At 40.8% G+C, this 17,582-nt stretch overlaps 1 protein-coding gene across 4 annotated transcripts in view; it reads left to right on the top strand.

Moving 5' to 3' along the window:
* The window catches only part of hbs1l (HBS1-like translational GTPase), a 157,085-nt gene extending 139,568 nt beyond the window's left edge, over window positions 1–17,517 (top strand). For all 4 annotated transcript variants that reach the window (XM_059982482.1, XM_059982480.1, XM_059982484.1 and 1 more), the window contains 3 exons: window positions 9,928–10,028; window positions 15,675–15,819; window positions 17,112–17,517. In XM_059982482.1, the coding sequence (XP_059838465.1) occupies window positions 9,928–10,028; window positions 15,675–15,819; window positions 17,112–17,123 (258 nt within the window). In that variant the 3' untranslated portion in view covers window positions 17,124–17,517. The remainder of the gene's footprint in view (window positions 1–9,927; window positions 10,029–15,674; window positions 15,820–17,111) is intronic.
* Window positions 17,518–17,582: the final 65 nt, after the last annotated feature.

Below are 17,582 nucleotides of genomic sequence, written 5' to 3'. Positions count from 1 at the left end.
TCTTCGGATGAAGATTAGGCACACATTTCAGGAGGTAGGAGAGAAGTTGTCTGCCTACATTTTCAGGTTAGAGAAGCTACTGCATTGGTCTGCTACAAAGGGGACATTCAATTGAGAGAAATTGCTTGGGAATGGAGCAAGTTTTGAAGGTTGTGCTGTCACATGATGTATTTGCTGTGCGTTTTCAAATGTTCTGCAAGATCTGCCCTCCTCCATCTTTTCCCGAGTTACTCAAAGAAGTTAGAGAGGAGGAAAATGCAATGGAGGAGTGGGAGGCCCCCGTCGGCAGGGCAAAGTTTTCAGTAATAACTTCTGTTGCTAAAGCAACCCCTGATGCCACCCAAGCAGGGGTTTTGCAGGACGTCATGAAAGATCTCAGGGTCGAGGTATTTTAGATGATAACGGTTGGTGCTGCCATCAAGCATAACAGTGCCAATAGGAAACCGGACCCACTGGTGGGATGTACCAAGCTGAGCGCTGCTACTGATCAGGGTCCCTTGACCTGGGAAGCAACTGGCATTTTCTGTTACAACAGTGGAGAAGTTGGACATTTCAAGCAGGAGTCTGAAGGACAGGAAAATCTTAGAAAAATAAATCAGTGGTTAATCAAACAGGGAAGAAAAAGGGCAAAACTCTGGAGGGACCCAGAGAAGGACGTGCTGAGATTTCAGAAAAAATATGTTCCTATCATTGTCTCAAGGGAAATACTAAAGTGCAAAACAATATTCCTGAAGGCTTAGTAGGACTAAGCTCTGATGTATCCAGACAGATTTATGGTGTGTATGCTGGACCCATACTTGACACAGGTTCTCAAGTTACTTTGCTTTATAGATCCTTTTACAACCAGTAGTTGACACATTTACCATTGATGCCACTCAGTGCCCTGAGATTTGAGAGCTTACTACTGATGTATACCCAGATGATGGTTACTTGTCATTGAAATTGCAGTTTTCAGAAGTAGATGTTGAAATGTGTGGAGCTTCCATTCTTGTGGGGCAAATAAGGCCATTGTGAGAAGGCGCGTGGGAGCATGCAAGGCAAGAAATGAAGAGAAATTTTTGAAAAGCTTATCCATTCACCCTGTGTTCAGAGCTGCTTTTGAGAAGGTGTAAGTTACTCCTTAGTAGGATGATGAGCAGAAACCCAGTCGAAACCTGTCACGTTACATCCTGGAGGAGTAGCTAGAGTGACAGGAGCCCTCAATTTTGCTGGAATGTCCAAGGAATGGAAAAGGACATTAACTGAGAAGATGCTGGGATGCCAAGATGTGTTTTCTCCTGATTTCTGAAGTTAGTTACTCCAGGAGTACTTGCCTCACTATTAGAGCGACCAAGGACACCCCTTTCCAAGAGCTGTCTTGCCGGTTAGCACCAGCGGTGATTGAAAGTGTTCAGCAGCATCTGCTTAAGCTGAAGAAAGTTGAGTTCAGTCATGGAGCAGGGAGACCTAAGCTGCTGGAAGATACAAGTGATAGACAGGGGGAGGCACCCTCTAGTAAACAGGAAGAGTCACAAGGAGTAGTTGAAGCTGGAGGAGCTGGTTGGGATAAGGAGATGTCAGAAGAGTCAGGAAAATCACTGGTCTGGGTAGAGGGCTTTTTGGTTGGAGCTGGGAGAAGATAGGAGGGAAAATGGCTGAGGATGCCATCCCTGTTGTACAAGGTGCTTGGTGCAGATGAATGGCTTCAAGGGGGTGGACCAGTACTCCCGTGGCAGAGTCTGCTTGTTTGAGATGGACTTCAAGTGACATTCAGAAGCAGATGTATGCTTTCTCGCAGACTGTGGATCTAGCGTACGAGTTAAAGACAACTTCAAGATGAGCTCCAGCTTATGTACGCATTTGGACTGGGTTAACTGTAATGGGCCCTTTTTATTTTTTTCCTTTACTTTTTCCTACTAACTGTTTAATGAAGCTGAAATTTGTAAGTATATTTTCTTTACAATTGTATGCAGTGTACAATCTGTTATTTCTTGCTGATGGCTAATTGCATGGGGGCAGTGTTTACACAGTATTCGCTAAGATTTGGGTGTGGGTGGTTGAAACATCCTGGCTCTCCTGGTTTGGTGGGAGCCAAGTCATATCGACCCTAGACATACAGAGTTCAAAAAAGGTGGTTTTCTCACCATTTGTACAGCAGTGTGAGCTTAAACTTGGAGTGAATATGTAAAATGAAATAATATCAAACCTCAAAGTCTACCTCCACAAAGGCATTCTTGCTCAGTTTGGATATACAAAATATGTATTATAAATAGAATACTAGATTGTGGCCTTTGATATAAAAAATATGATAGTTTGTTTTCAGGTCTTCAATATTACCTCAGGTGGTCCTACAAAGTTTTGTCCGCCCTACCCCTTTCACATCCTGTTATCCTCATCTCCCCTTTCTTATCACGTGCTGTCCTTTAGCAACATCATTCGGAAACAGATAATTTTCATACAGCTGTCACACAGCTTTGCCCCGTGACCATCTTTATTCTCTTCTACACTGTACGTAAGTTAGCAAATTGCATAACATCAAATGCTGGATGATCATAGCTAGTCTGTCTTTAAGACCAAAATCATCATTTTTGGATCTGGTCACGAAATCTGTTTCCAAGCCATTAACTCTTATCCCTCTTCTAGAAACTGTTTGATTACTTTTACGTCTAAGTTGACATTGAGGTGAACTTCTGGGTCACAAAGTATTAGCTCCTGCAAGACCACCAACTGCTTCTGATACTTTAACATTGGTTACTACTGAAACCTATACCTGAGACTTTATTTCCAGACTTAGCTATATTATTACTCTCCTGACTGTTCGCACCACTACCTATAAACTTGAGGTCTTCCAAAACTTTGTTGCTTGCATTTTGTAGACTTACATTGGCTCATTTTAAAGTTAAATAGTTGTAATTTCAAAATTCTTATCTTGCCTGCAAATCCTGCTGTTGGTCTGTGCCTCCATTTTCTCTTCTCCCTTATACTGCCTATAACACTCTTGTCTATCTACCTTCCTCTAGTTCCTGATACTTGTGCCCCACACTCTCTGAATATAATCTCTTTGTCTATTGACAAGGCATGAAGCTCTGAAATATTCTCTTCTACTCTTTCCTTTTTTTTGAGTCTCTCCTTTAAGTATACTTTTGTCTTTCTGACCTATTGTCTTTTTATGTGAAACTGAAAAAAAAAACAACTGCAGGTGCCAGAAATTGGAAAAGAATAGAACGTTCAGTAGTCCTGACAGCATCTGTAGAAAATAAAATAGTTAATTGTTCAGATTCTGGAGTATTTGTCAGAACTGGGAAAGAAAGAAAGCAAATTTTCAACAAAAGAGAAGGCAGTGGAGTTTTAGAACAGAAGTAATGCATTATTAGTGTGAAATCAAATGACTTAATATGGCAGTTGGAAGCCCATGATGATTCTTTGAATGTGTTATATGTTGCTGATAGCAAAACCTCGATATACCCAGCTGCTCAGACTATACTAATAGGGAAAGACAAACTGCACCAAAATAATGACACAGAGAAATGCTATTACAGAAAATAAAGAAAGTGGAAGACTAGAGAATTTGATATTTCAACCATAAGACTGCAACAAGCTCAGATAGAAAATGGTGTGCTGTTCCTTATGCTTGCGTTGTGCTTGTTGTAACCGTGTGGGAGGCCACAGACGTGTCAGAGTGGGAGTCTCTTCTCACTTGCATCCATGATAGCTAGGATACCATTACTACTGAGTCCCCAATCTCCTGGTCCCAGTCAGTTCATCTTTATTATGGATGTAAAATCCACCTGTACCTTCATCCCACATCAAGAGGGTATGTAGGCCTTTTGTTTCTTCGTGCCCTCTTTAGAAAGAGAGGGATTGAGAGCAGAGGTGCAAGAAGTAGGTGAGATGTTAGCAATATATAAATAAAGAAGCATTATAGGCTTCTTTGTATCATAATAGCTTATTTGGCAGCAACCAATAAAAGAGGTTCCATTTTTTTTTCTATCTTTCCCTTTCCTATCTTCTCTTCTACTGAAAGATAGCATGCTTCAGAATCATAGAGTTATACAGTATGGAAAAAGGTCCTTTGGCCCAATTTGTCCATGCCAACTAAAGTTTATTCCTGAACTAGTCCCATTTACCTCCATTTGGCCTATTTTAGGCAAACTTTTCGTGTACATGAACCTGCCAAAAATTCTTTTCAGGTTTTGTGATTTTATCCACTTCTGGGTAAAAATCTGATTCTACCATATCCTCTGGCAATTTGTTCCATAAATCCACCACCTCTGTGTGTGTAGGGGGGGACTTGCCCCTCAAATCCCCTTTAAATCTTTTCTCCGTAACTTTAAGCATTAACCCTTAGGTATTAAACTCCCTACCCTGGGAAATAGACTGTAACTGCCCATCTTATCTACAATCTTAATAATTTTATAAACCTCTGGAGGGTCACCATTCAGCCTCCTTTGCTCCAGGGAATACAGTCTCAATCGATCCAGGTTCTCCTCATTATTCAAGCGCTCCAGTCCCAGCAACATGTTTATAAAGCTTTCCTACACCTTCTTTAGTTTAATCATATCTTTCATATAGTTTGGCAACAATATTCTAGGTGTAGTGTCATCAACATCTTCTACAAGTCTCTGTTGAATAATACTGGACCTGATAGAAAGTGCATGCCAAAAGAGCAATGTTACAATAGTCATGGGGGACTGGCAGGTAGATTGGAAAAATAAAGTTGGTGCTGAATTACAGAAGAGAGAATTTTTAGATTGCCTACAAGATGGCTTTTTGGAGCAGCTCATGGTTGAGGCCACTAGAGGATCAGCTAATCTGGATTGGGTGTTGTGCAGTGAATCACAATTGATTAGAAAGTTTAAGTTAAAAGAACCCTTAGGGGAAAGTGATCATAATATGATCGAATTCACCCTGAAATTTGAGGAGGAGAAGCTAGTCAGATGTATCAGTATTACAGTGGAAAAAGGGAATCACAGAAGCATGAGAGAGGAGTTAGCTAGAATTGATTGGAAAAGAACACTGGCAGGGATGACAGCAGAGTAACAATGGCAGAAATTTCTAAAGGAAACTATTCTGAAAGAAAGATAAAACAAACATGGCTAACAAGAGAAGTCAAAGCCAACATAAAAGCAAAAGAGAGGGCATACAATAGAGCAAAGATTAGTGGGAAGTCAGAGGATTAGGAACCTTTTAAAAACCAACAGAAGGCAACTAAAAAGATCATTATGAAAGTAAAAATGGAAAATTAAAGTAAGCAAGAAAAACCGTAATATTAAGGAGGATACCAAAAGCTTCTTCAGATACATAAAGTGTAAAGCTGCTGGGAAATGATACTGGAGAGGTAGTAACGGGGGAGAATGAAATAGCAGATGAACTGAATAAGTATTTTGCATCAGTCTTCACTATGGAAGACACTAGCAGTATGGTGGAAGTTCCAGGTGTCGGGGGCATGAAGTGTGTGAAGTTATCATAACTAGAGAGAAGGTTCTTGGGAAACTGAAAGGTCTGAAGGTACCTGGACTAAATGGTGTACATCCCAGTGCTCTGAAGGAGGTGGCTAAAGAGATTGTGGAGGCATTAGTAATGAACTTTCAAAAATGTCTAGATTCTGGAATGGTTTCAAAAGACTGGAAAATTGCAAATGTCACTCCACTCTTCAAGAAGGGAGAGAGGCAGAAGAAAGGAAACTATAGGCCAGTTAGTCTGATTTCAGTTGTTGGGAAGATGTTGGTGTTGATTAATAAGAATGCGGTCTCAGGGTACTTGGAGGCACATGATAAAATAGGCCGTCTTCAGCATGGTTTCCTCGAGAGAAAATCTTGCCTTACAAATCTGTTGGAATTCTTTGAAGAAGTAACAAGTAGGATAGACAAAGTAGAATTGGTTGATGCTGTGTACTTGGATTTTCATAAAGTCTATGACAAGATGTCACATGTGAAGCTGCTTAACAAGCTATGAGCCCATAGTAATACAGGAAAGATTCTAGCATGGATAAAGCAGTGGCTGATTGGCAGGAGCCAAAAAGTGGCAATAAAGGGAGACTTTTCTGACTAGCTGCTGGTGACTAGTGGTGTTCCACAGGGGTCTCTGTTGGGACAGATTCTTTTTACGTTACATGTCAATGATTTAAATAATGGAATTATGAGAAAATATGCAGATGCTGGAAATCCAAGCAACACACTCAAAATGCTGGTGGAACTCAGCAGGCCAGGCAGCATTGATGGAAAAGAGTACAGTCGATGTTTCAGACTGAGACCCTTCAGCAGGACTGGAAAAAATAAGATGAGTCAGAGTTAGAAGGTGGGGGATGTGGTGGAGGAAGAAACACAAGATGATAGGTGAAACTGGGAGAGGGGGAAGGGTGAAGTAAAGAGCTGGGAAGTTGATTCGTGGAAGAGATACAGGGTTGGAGAAGGGGGAATCTCATAGAGGACAGAAGGCATTGGAAGAAAGAAAGAAGGTGGAGCACCAGAGGGAGGTGATGGGCAGACAATGAGCTAAGGTCAGAGAGGGAAAAGGGGATGGGGTGTGGGAGGGGGGGGCAGTCTGTTTACGGAAGTCCGAGAAATCCAACTTCATGTCATTAGATTGGAGGCTACCCAGACAGAATATAAAGTGTTGTTCCTGTAACCTGAGTGTGGCCTCATTGCAACAGTAGAAGAGGCCATGGACTGACATCAGAATGGAAATGGAATTGGAATTAAAATGGTTGGCCACTGGGAGATTCCTCTTTTCTCCCAGTGTGGCCTCTGGTATATTGGTGTTTTCAACCTCTTAGTTCCCTCACTTCACACCTCCTGTTTCTAGCTCCTACCCAAGATCTTCAAACTGGCCTATCCAGGTAGACCCATTGTTTCAGCTTGTTCTTGCCCCACTGAACTCATAACTGCATACATTAACTCAGTTTTATTTCCTGTGGTTCAGTCCTTTCCTACCTACATCAGTGACATTTCACATGCTCTTGATCTTTTCAATGATTTCAAGTTCCCTGGCCCTGAGCATCTTCTTTTCACCATGGATATCCAGTCCCTAATCACCTCCATCGCCTACCAAGAAGGCTTCAAATCTGTTCGTTTTCTTTATGGACACCAGACCCAAGCAGTTCCCCACCACCACCACCACCTCTCCTCCCTCTAGCAGAACTTGTCTCACTGTCAATAATTTCTGCTTTGGCTCTTCCATCAAACAAAAGGTGTAACCATGAGTACTCGCATAGGTCCCAGCTATGCCTGCCTTTTTGTCGGCTACATGGAGCAGTCTATGGTCCAAGCCTACACTGGTGTCACTCCCCCACTTTTCCTATGCTATATCGACGACTGCATTGATACTGCTTCCTGCACCCATGCTGAGCTTGCCGACTTCATCAACTTTGTCTCCAACTTCCACCCTGCCTTCAAATTTACATGGTCCATTTCTGACACCTCCTTTCCCTTTCTTGATCTCTCTGTCTCTATCTCTGGAGGCAGCTTATCCACTGATGTCTATTACAAACGCACCAACTCTCACAGCTACCTGGACTATACCTCTTCTCACCCTGTTACTTGTAAAAAGTGCCATCCCCTTCTCTCATTTGCTCCATCTCTGCCACATCTGCTGTCAGGATGAGGCTTTTCTTGCCAGAAGAAAGGAGCTGTCCTGCATCTTCAAAGAAATGGACTTTCCTGCCTCCACCATCAATGCTGCCTTTAACCGCATCTCTTCCATTTTGCGCATGTCTGCCGTCACTCCATCCTCTTGTAACCCTACAAGGGATAAGGTTCCCCTTGTTCTCACTTAACTACCCTACCAACTTCCGCGTCGAGCGCATAATCTTTAACTTCTGCCATCTCCATTGGGATCCTGCCACCAAGCATATCTTCCCCCAACTTTTTGTGTTCTGCAAAGCTTGCTCCCTACACAACTCCCTTGTCCATTCATCCCTCCCCACTGATCTCCTTCCTGGTACCAGTCTTTGCAAGCAAGACAAGTGCTACAGCTTCCCCTACACCACCTCCCTCACTACCATTCAGGGCCCCAAACAGTCCTTCCAGGTTAGGTGATACTTCACCTGTGAGTCAGTTGGGGTCACCTATTGTATCTGGTGCTCCCAGTGTGGCCTCTTGTACATCGGTGAGACCAGACATAGATTGGGAGATCGCTTCGCTGAACACCTACACTGCATCTGCCAGAAAATGTGGGATCTCCCAGTGGTCACCCATTTTAAATCCACTTCCCATTCCCATTCCCATTCCAATATGTACATCTGTGGCCTCCTCTACTGTCACGAGGAGGCCACATTCAGGTTGGAGGAGCAACGCCTTATATTCTGTCTGGGTAGCCTCCAACCTGATGGCATGAACATCGATTTCTTGAACTATTGGTAATGGTTCCCCCCCCCATTCCCCATCCCCTTTTCCCTCTCTCAACGTAGCTCATTACCAGCCCCTCGGCTCCCTCTGCTGCTCCTCCCCCTTTTTCTTTGCCTTCTGTCCTCTGTTATTAGATTCGCTCTCCTCCAGCCCTGTATCTCTTCCACCAATCAACTTCCCACTCTTTACTTCACCCCTCCCTCACCCAGTTTCACCTATCACCTTGTGTTTCTTATGCCTCTACCCCCACTTTCTAACTCTGACTCATGTCTTTTTTTCGCCAGTCTTTCCAAAGGGTCTTGTACGGGAACGTTAACTGTACTTTTTTTCCATAGATGCTGCCTGGCCTGCTGAGTTCCTCCTGCATTTTGTGTGTGTGGCTTGTATGATGGAATCGATGGCTTTGATTGATGATATGAAAATAGGCATGCATCCATGGCCACCTCTACTGTCACGATGAGGCCACACTCTGGTTGGAGGAGCAACACCTTATATTCCATCTGGACAGCCTCCAACCTAATGGCATAAACATCGATTTCTCAAACATCCAGTAATGCCCCCATCCCCACTTCTCCCTTTCCCTCTCTGTGGTGCTCCTCCCCCTTTTCTTTCTTCCATGGCCTTCTGCCTCTTTCACCAATCAATCTCCCAGCTCTTTACTTCATCCTTCCCCCTCCAGGTTTCATCCATCACCTTGTATTTCTCTCTCTCCTCCCTCCACCTTTTAAATCTACTCTCTAGCTTTTTTTCTCCAGTCCTGCTGAAGAGTTTCAGCCCAAAACATTGACTCTACTTTTTTCTATTGATTCCACCTGGTCTGCTGAGTTTCGCCAGCATTTTGTGCATGTTGCTTGAATTTCCAGCATCTGCAGATTTTCTCTTGTTTGTGTTTGGTTAAAGAAGCATTCAAGTTTTGCCTTGCCTATCTTGTCATGAAATTGAAACACTGTCTTAGTCTGGAGTAACACACACAAAATGCTGGAGGAACTCAGCAGGTGACGCTACATCTTTGGAGAAGAATAAACAGCTGATGTTTCAGGCTGAGACCCTTCATCAGGACTGAAACATTAACTGTTTATTCCTCTCCGCAATTGCTGCTTGACCCGCTGAGTTTCTCCGCCATTTTGTGTGTGTTGTTCTGGATTTCCAGTATCTGCAGAATCTTTTGTTTTATCTCTGGAAAAGTACTGAATAACCTGATATTGACTAAACATATAACAACAAAATACAATACAGTTGGCCCTCCTTATACGGGAGGATGTGCATAGGTTACCGTGGATCGGGATCGGAAAAATAACAGAATATCGGAACAGGTACATCCAGTATTGTTTCCACTTTATTTTCAATTGTGATCGTTTTCAGCAGCAGCTGCGTGCAATGGGTCCTGGTGGGTCCTAAAGTGCACCGCTCTGAGACAGGTTAAATAAGGGACTTGAGTATCCACGGTGGGGGGGGGGGGGCGGGGGGGGTGTGTCCCGGAACCAATCCTCGTGGAAAAGGAGGGCCGACTGTATAATCACTTATTTAAACTAATGTTATGAGTATTTTGGTGCCATATTCAGTACTTAAAATTTTAAAATAAAGAGTATGTGTTTATTAACAGGTTTTGTTACACTACCAAACATTAAGTGAACCATGTACAATCAGAAGACTGGTGAGTGTCCTGCACAAGAGTTCAGGGGAGGTGCTTAAGAAAAAACCAAAGTAAGTGGTGTTTTAAATTTACATCTTTGTTATTACTTCACTAAAACTGTTTCTTTTTTCTGGTGACCATATAAACTGTGTTCCTTTTGCTACATCTTAATAATTTACTCTAATAGTATTCATAAAGAAATGGTATTATCCTGAATATCAATTATAAATTATTTGAACATTTAATCATTCTAAAGTGTGCAACTCTTTCAGCATCATTGCTAATAGCAGAAGTGGGAATGGAATTTTTTTCACAGATTGGAGCCTAGGTTATGATGGAATAGTAGGCAGTTGGAATTATTGATGGAAGTTTTCATGTAGAGAAGTTCAAAACTTAAGTGATGCATTGAAATTAATTGAATTCACTTTATACTTTTGACTGGATTGAATAATTCCTGGTAACAGCCATTTTACACTGTGGGTTTTGCAGTTCTGCATTGCTTGCTCATTAGGTCCCAAGTTATAGAAAGAAACAGTTATCCACTTTGAGTAATTTTCAAAGAAACTACAGGGTGTTTTGATTACCTGCATTGTTTTCTACTTTATAGAATTTGAACAAATTAATTAATAGGATATTGCAATAAGAGTGCAGTAGGTTCTTGCTCAATTGCATCCTTCCTTTTGCGTAACAATGTGCAAAAGTAAAAACATATTTGGGTTCCTTATGTGGTTGCCGGTCATGGCAGCATTGCACAGCTGAATGAATGCAGTTAGCAATGGTAAGTGACCTTTGCTTTAAAAGCAGATTAAATTGTTCACCAAAATATTGGAGTTGAAATGAATTGAAAACTTAAAAGGATTCAATGCCTCAAAAGCTGATAGTTACTGATCTGCAAAACAAAATACTGGTAAATTATTTTCGTATGGTTGTGAGATAAAGCTGCGATTTTTGTGAAAGACTTTATTTCATGTGCCAAATTCAACAATGCTGTCCATACTATTACCAAAGCTTTTTACTGAGGCTGAACATTTCATTGTTGTTGAAGCTGTGCATGGTCCCTGAGGTTAGTTTGTGCAAATATCATCACAGCTTAAAAAAATTATTGACAGCCACATAGTAAATGCACCCTGTCTAGCTGTAAAATTTCTCACAGAATTTGTCTCTTACTGAGGAAGTTCAAAACTTCAAGATAAATCAGGCAAAGAACTGAGCAAGTGCTATAACATAATTTTAAGAAAAATAAAACTAATTAACTAAGCATACTTAACTAAAATGAACAAAGACCCTGTTCCTTGTGGATTCCCTGGAGTAGTGAAGAAGATTCAGTACTGTTTTGCTCACTACTATTGGATTCAGTGTTGGAGATTATTAAGGAAACCCAGCATCTAACATCAGGACATCTGCATTTGTGCAGGCACCCTAGGGCCATCCACATTTGGAGGCACTTGTATAGGAAATGCTGCAGTTCTTCATGGAAAGGTCAGCACTTTTATCTCAGGACATGTTCAAAAAACATTTCCCTCCTCCTTTCCCATCAGCTAAGAATGCAAACACACTTTCCAGGTGAAGCAAGGATTTGGTGCTGATATTGTTTTGTTATAGTCACATGTACCAAGTTAGAGTGACAAGCTTTTGTTTGCATGTCGTCTAGTCAGATGATGCCATACACAAGTACATTGAGGCAGTACAAAGGGAAACAGAATGTAGAATATAGTGCTACAACTACAGAGAATGTACAGTGCAGGTAAACAAATAAAGTACAAGGGCCATGATAAGGTGATTGGGAGATCAAGACTTCATGCTCAGACTTCATTCAAAAGTCAGAAAACAACAGATAGAAGTTGTCCTTGAGTACACTAGTATGTGCTTTCAAGCTTTTGCATCTTCTGGTCAACAGAAAAGGGAGAAGAGAACATGACCAGGGTGGGAGGGGTCCCTGATTATATTGGCTGATTTCCTGAGGCAACAGTAAATGTAGTCAGAATCAGTGGAGGGCAGGCTGCTGTGATGGACTAAGCTGTGCTCATAGCTCTCTATAGTTTCTCCTGGTATTAAACAGAGCAGTGGGCAGACCAAGTTGTGATGCTTTGTATAGTGCATCTGTAAAAGAAAATTAATAAGACTCATCAGGACCATGCTGAATTTCCTTAGCCCTTTGAGGATGTAGAGGCATGTATCTGTCTTCTTGTCTATAGTGTCCATGTGGCTGGACCAGGACAAGTTGGTGCTATTTGCACCCAGGAGCTTGAAGCTCTCAATATCACCTCCTCAGTACCATTGATTCAAACAGGAGCGAGTACTCCACCCTGTCTCTCATAGTTTCAACATTGCTTTTCTATCTCTTTTTTTTGTTGTCAGTCATCTTGTTTCACTCTTTCTTAGCCAGCATCAAGAATACACTATATTCATTTTCCAGCCTGAACACAGATATCCCATGGGTTCTTTCCACCCTTCCCTTTTCTCTGTAATGTAAAAAATGTTTGATTGCTAACTTTTCTTGGTTCTATAATCATAACATCCTGTTCGTATCTTGTCCACAGATGCTGACTGAATATCTCCACCATTTTCTGTTTTATTTTATTTTTGAATCTGTTCAGCCAGATGAACTAATTAGGGATTGATATTATTTGGATTTAAAAAAAAATCATTATAATAGTTTGCTAACAATATCTTTAGGAAGGAAATTAGTGTCTAGTTGCTAATCCTAACTGATTATCTGCCAGCTACTGCACTTGCCTCCACACATTATAGATCCATTGACCTTATTGGATCCAAGTGTGCAGGGGAAAATGTAACCACCTGCCAAGAACTACATTCATATTTATCATTAATGAAAGGCAACTTGGCTATTCCTCTATAATGTTAATTTTGTTAGTTTATTGATGGAGGCAGAATGAGAGATCCCTTTTAAAAACATCTGAGGAAAGTGCAAGAAATATGATAGGCCTATACCACCACACTTACTGTCTCTGAGGCCCTCCATTGGTCAGGGTCAACGAGGGACGTTGTGTGCCAGCTGTCTAAGTGATATGCAAAGCTGTATAACATGGAAAGCAAGCTGTTTCCAATGCACAGGCTCTCCCTCTCCACATAGAAACAGCAAACACTGATACAACTTGGCACCAGCAACATCTCAGGAGTTGCTAGTTGTCATTGATCTCATCGTAGGACTGCCTTATTGAATCCAGCTGTGAATTTTTCCTCTGGGTTTACACCCGAAGCCTTCCCCATAAGTGGGTATATCTGCAAGGCAGCAGAAGCATGTATCCTGGTTATATACTGGCAGGATATTCATTGTACAGCAAATAGAGACATTTTGTACCACTCAGCCCATGTCACAAAAAGAATTAGAGTTATTCAGCATGGAAAACAGACCCTTCATCCGAATTTGTCCATGTGGGCTTAGTTGTTTATCTGAACTAGCTCCATTTCTCTGCATTAGGCCCATATTCCTCTAAGCCTTTATATCCACTTTTTCAAAGGTTTTTCAAACCATGTAATTGTACCCACTTATACAGCTCTGGCATCTCATTCCATATGTTTGCTGACCTGAGGCAAATTATGGTGAATAAATCCCCAGGGCCTGACAAGGTGTTCCTTCAATCCCTGTGGAAGTTAAGTGCAGAAATAGCCAGAGCCCTAGCAGAGGTATTTAAATCATCCTTAGTGATAAGTGAGGTTCTGAAGGATTGGAGAATAGCCAGTGTTGTTCCTCTGTTTAAGAAAGGCTCTAAAAATAAACTCCAAAAGTTATAGGCCGGTGAGCCTGACATCAGTAGTGGGGAAAATTATTGGAAGGTATTCTAAGGGACCGGATATATGACTATTTGGATACACGTGGACTGATTAGGGATAGTCAGCATGACTTGGTGCATGGTAGTTTGTGTCTACAATCTTACACATTTTTTCGAGGAAGTTACTTGGAAAGTTGATGAAAGCAAGGCAGTGGATGTTGTGTAAATGGACTTTAGCAAGACATTTGACAAGGTTCCATATGGGTCGTTGGTCAAGAAGGTTCAGTCACTTGCATTCAGGATGAGGGAGCATATTGGATTGGACATTGACCTTGTGGGAGGAGCCAGAGAATGGTAGTAGATGATTGCTTCTCAGACTGGAGACTGTGATTAGTGGAGTGCAACAGGAATCAGTGCTAGATCTGTTCTGTTTGTCGTCTCTCAATGATCTGGATGATAATGTGCTTAACTGGATCAGTAAATTTGCGGATGACACCAAGATTGAGGGTGTAGTGGACAGTGAGGAAGACTTTTGTGGTTGCAGCGGAATCTGGACTGGCTGGAAAAAAGGTGTTGCACTTCGGTAAGACCAACCACGGTAGGTCTTACACAGTGAATGGTAGGGCACTGAGGAATGTGGTAGAACAAAGGATATGACAATGCAGGTCCATAATTCATCACAAGTGGCATCACAGGTTGAAAGGGTTATAAAGAAAGCTTTTGGCACATGGGCTTTCCTAAATCAAAGTACTGAGTACAGGCGATGGGATGTTATGTTGAAGTTGTATAAGACATTATTGAGGCCTAATTGGAGTTTTGTTAGCAGTTTTGTTCACCTACCTACAGGAAAGATGTAAATAAGGTTAAAAGAGTACAGAGAACATTTACAAGGATCTGGAGGACCTGAGTGAAATGGAAAGATTGAGTAGGTTAGGACTTTATTTTTTTGGAACAAAGAAGATTGAGAGATGATTTGATAGAGGTATACCAAATTATGAGGGGTATAGATAGGGTAAATGCAAGCAGGCTTTTTCTAATGAGGTTGGGTGTGACTACAACTTGATGTCATGGGTTAAGGGTGAAAGGTGAAAAGTTTAAGGAAACGAGGGGAAATTTCTTCACTTGGAGTATGGAACAAGCTACCAATGCAAGTGGTGTATGGGAGCTTAATTTCAATGTTTAAAAGAAGGTACATGGATGGTAGAGGTATGGAGGGCTATGGTTTGGTGCAGATCGATGGGAGTAGCAATTTAATTGGCTTGCCAAGGGCTAGATGGACTGAAGGGCCTGTTTCTGCTGTACTTTTGTATGATTCTTTATCCACCACATTATGTGATGCCTTTTGGGTCTCTTTTAAATCTTTTCTCTCTCTCACCTGAAATCTAATTCCTCCAGTTTTAGATACCCCTACTCTTAGAAAAAGACTGATCTTCCACCTCATCTGTGCCCTTCATAAGTTTGAATCCCTCTATATATCACTAGGACATAAGGTTCAGCTTTCATTAAAACAGATTTGAGTTTTTCATCCTTTGTGTGGTATTTTCACACATATTCTGTTCTAGACTCTAATGAAGCCATCAAATTAAGTGTATAAATTGCAAATAAACAGTGAGCAAATTGGTTTTGCTTACACATGTGCAGTGTTTAGCTCCCTTGGTTCATAAAGTGTTATGTTTTTATTTGAAGGATGGTGGCTGCCAGAGCACCATTGTTCCAGTGCACCCTCGATACATTAGTTTTGACTGCAACATGCAATGGAAAAGGTTTATGTAAATTGTCTTTTGAAATGTTGGAGGAAAATAATTTCCGAAGTCTTAAAACTCTTGTTATAATATTGGTTGCCTGTTTATTGCCAGAATGCTTAATGATCTGGTGGTTATGCCTTTAAACTGTTTAGGCTCATATTATTTTTTGATTCATGAGCCAAGAGATCGTATTTCTGATTTCTTACTGTTTTCACATTTTGATTATGATATTCTTCAGATGTCTGACTAAAGGGCAGAATGCCCTGATCGAGCTACAGGCCCAGAGACCTGTTTCTTTGGAACTCTACAAAGACTTTAAAGAGTTGGGTCGTTTTATGTTACGTTATGGTGGCTCCACCATAGCAGCAGGAGTGGTCACTGAGGTAACTATTAATTGAAACTTAAGAATATGGTTTCTTTTTCTAAATCTTACAAACATTAAAGTTTCATAAAATGGAAATTCAAGCTCATCCTAAGAAATGCTTCTTTTAAAAGTCTAATTGATAGAGCTCCTCATAGCTGTGGAAATTTTTGCTTTTTTTTTTGCAAAGAAGTGCCTGAGGGGCATATTAGCATGCTGTCTTTTTCTTTTGGGTATCTATGACTGAATAAAATGTAGCTTAATACATGAAATTTTTGCATCTCTTTGCTATGGTTAGACAGCCTTACAGAAAGTATCAAACTCCAAATTGGTCAACTGAGAATCTGGTTTTTGTAAGATAGTTATAGTAATAGCAGGATTCAGAACTGTTTGATGTTCATTTTAACAAATAAAGCTCTGGGTTGAATATCTGTAAGCCTATGTTAATTAATGCATTATATTTTACCCACTGAACAGTGACTTATTAGCCTCCCACAGAAGATGCTGGAGGAGCTTAGCAGGCAAGGCAGCATCTATGGAACTTTCAAAATGTTAACTGTACTTTTTTTCCATAGATGCTGCCTGGCCTGTTGGGTTCCTCCAACATTTGTGTGTTGCTTGGATTTCCAGCATCTGCAGATTTTCTCTTGTTTATGACTTACTAGCTTCAGCAGAATAAAAAACACAAAATGCTGGCAGAACTCAGCAGGCCAGACAGCATCTATGGGAGGAGGTAGTGATGACATTTCGGGCCGAAACCCTTCTGAATCTCAGGAGATGAAGGGTTTCGGCCCGAAACGTCGTCACTACCTCTCCCATAGATGCTGTCTGGTCTGCTGAGTTCTGCCAGCATTTTGTGTATTTTATTTATTTCCAGCATCTGCAGATTCACTCGTGTAGCCTCAGCAGAATCTTGTTTTTTCCATTAAGTTTAAAGTCTTCTGATTTTTTTAAATTCCTGAAATCTTTTGAATGCTTATTCTATATAAAACATAATTTGACATGTTTTAGGATAGACTTGTATTAATATTTTCTTCTATTTTCTGACCTGGAGAAATACAACAGTTGTTGAGATTATATTCTATGAGCTTCAGCAGAAAGCCATATTTATATATTATATATACAAGTATTTGCCTGATAACTTAAAAGATTCTTATTTTATATGATTCTATAGAGTGAAAAGTCAATTTTTTTGCTTTTAAAAGAGAAATTATTAAGTAACCTAACTTTTTTATTTCAGTGAATTAGTATGAACTGTTTCCATTCTTTGTGTTGTTTAGTAAGCTACTAACAACAATTTCTTTTTTTATGCAGATAAAAGAATGATTGCAGAGAGGAATTTCCTAATACTCAACTTATCCTAATTAAGAATCAGGTCAATGTGACAAGGTCCCACAACTGTAAAGGATGTAGGAACTGTGGTTGGCAAAACAAAGTGCAATTTATAATAACCTAAAGTTGAACTCCAGTGAATGTGAATTTGCCCTTCTGTAATATTGTACTCAAGGAAGCAATTGACAGAATGGTCTTCTCAGTTTATTGACTCATACTGCCAGTGATACCTCCTCAAGCATAGCTGCACTGTGTCTGCGAAGCATCTGTGCAGCTCTGTGCAATTACTTTTCTTGATTTTTATCTGTATCCTGAACGTGTGCATAAAATGCATTAAAAAAAAGGATCAACTTATATTGGCTGCACGATGACCCACAGTTGACAAATACTACTTTGATTTGCCTGCCTCCTTTTTCTCTTTATGTGCCATGATTTATAACATATTTATGTGTT

Source organism: Hypanus sabinus, chromosome 10 (assembly GCF_030144855.1).
Source record: "Hypanus sabinus isolate sHypSab1 chromosome 10, sHypSab1.hap1, whole genome shotgun sequence".
NCBI lineage: Eukaryota > Metazoa > Chordata > Chondrichthyes > Myliobatiformes > Dasyatidae > Hypanus > Hypanus sabinus.
Note: the sequence above shows the minus strand (reverse complement) of the source record. Positions and strands in the feature narration are given on the sequence as shown.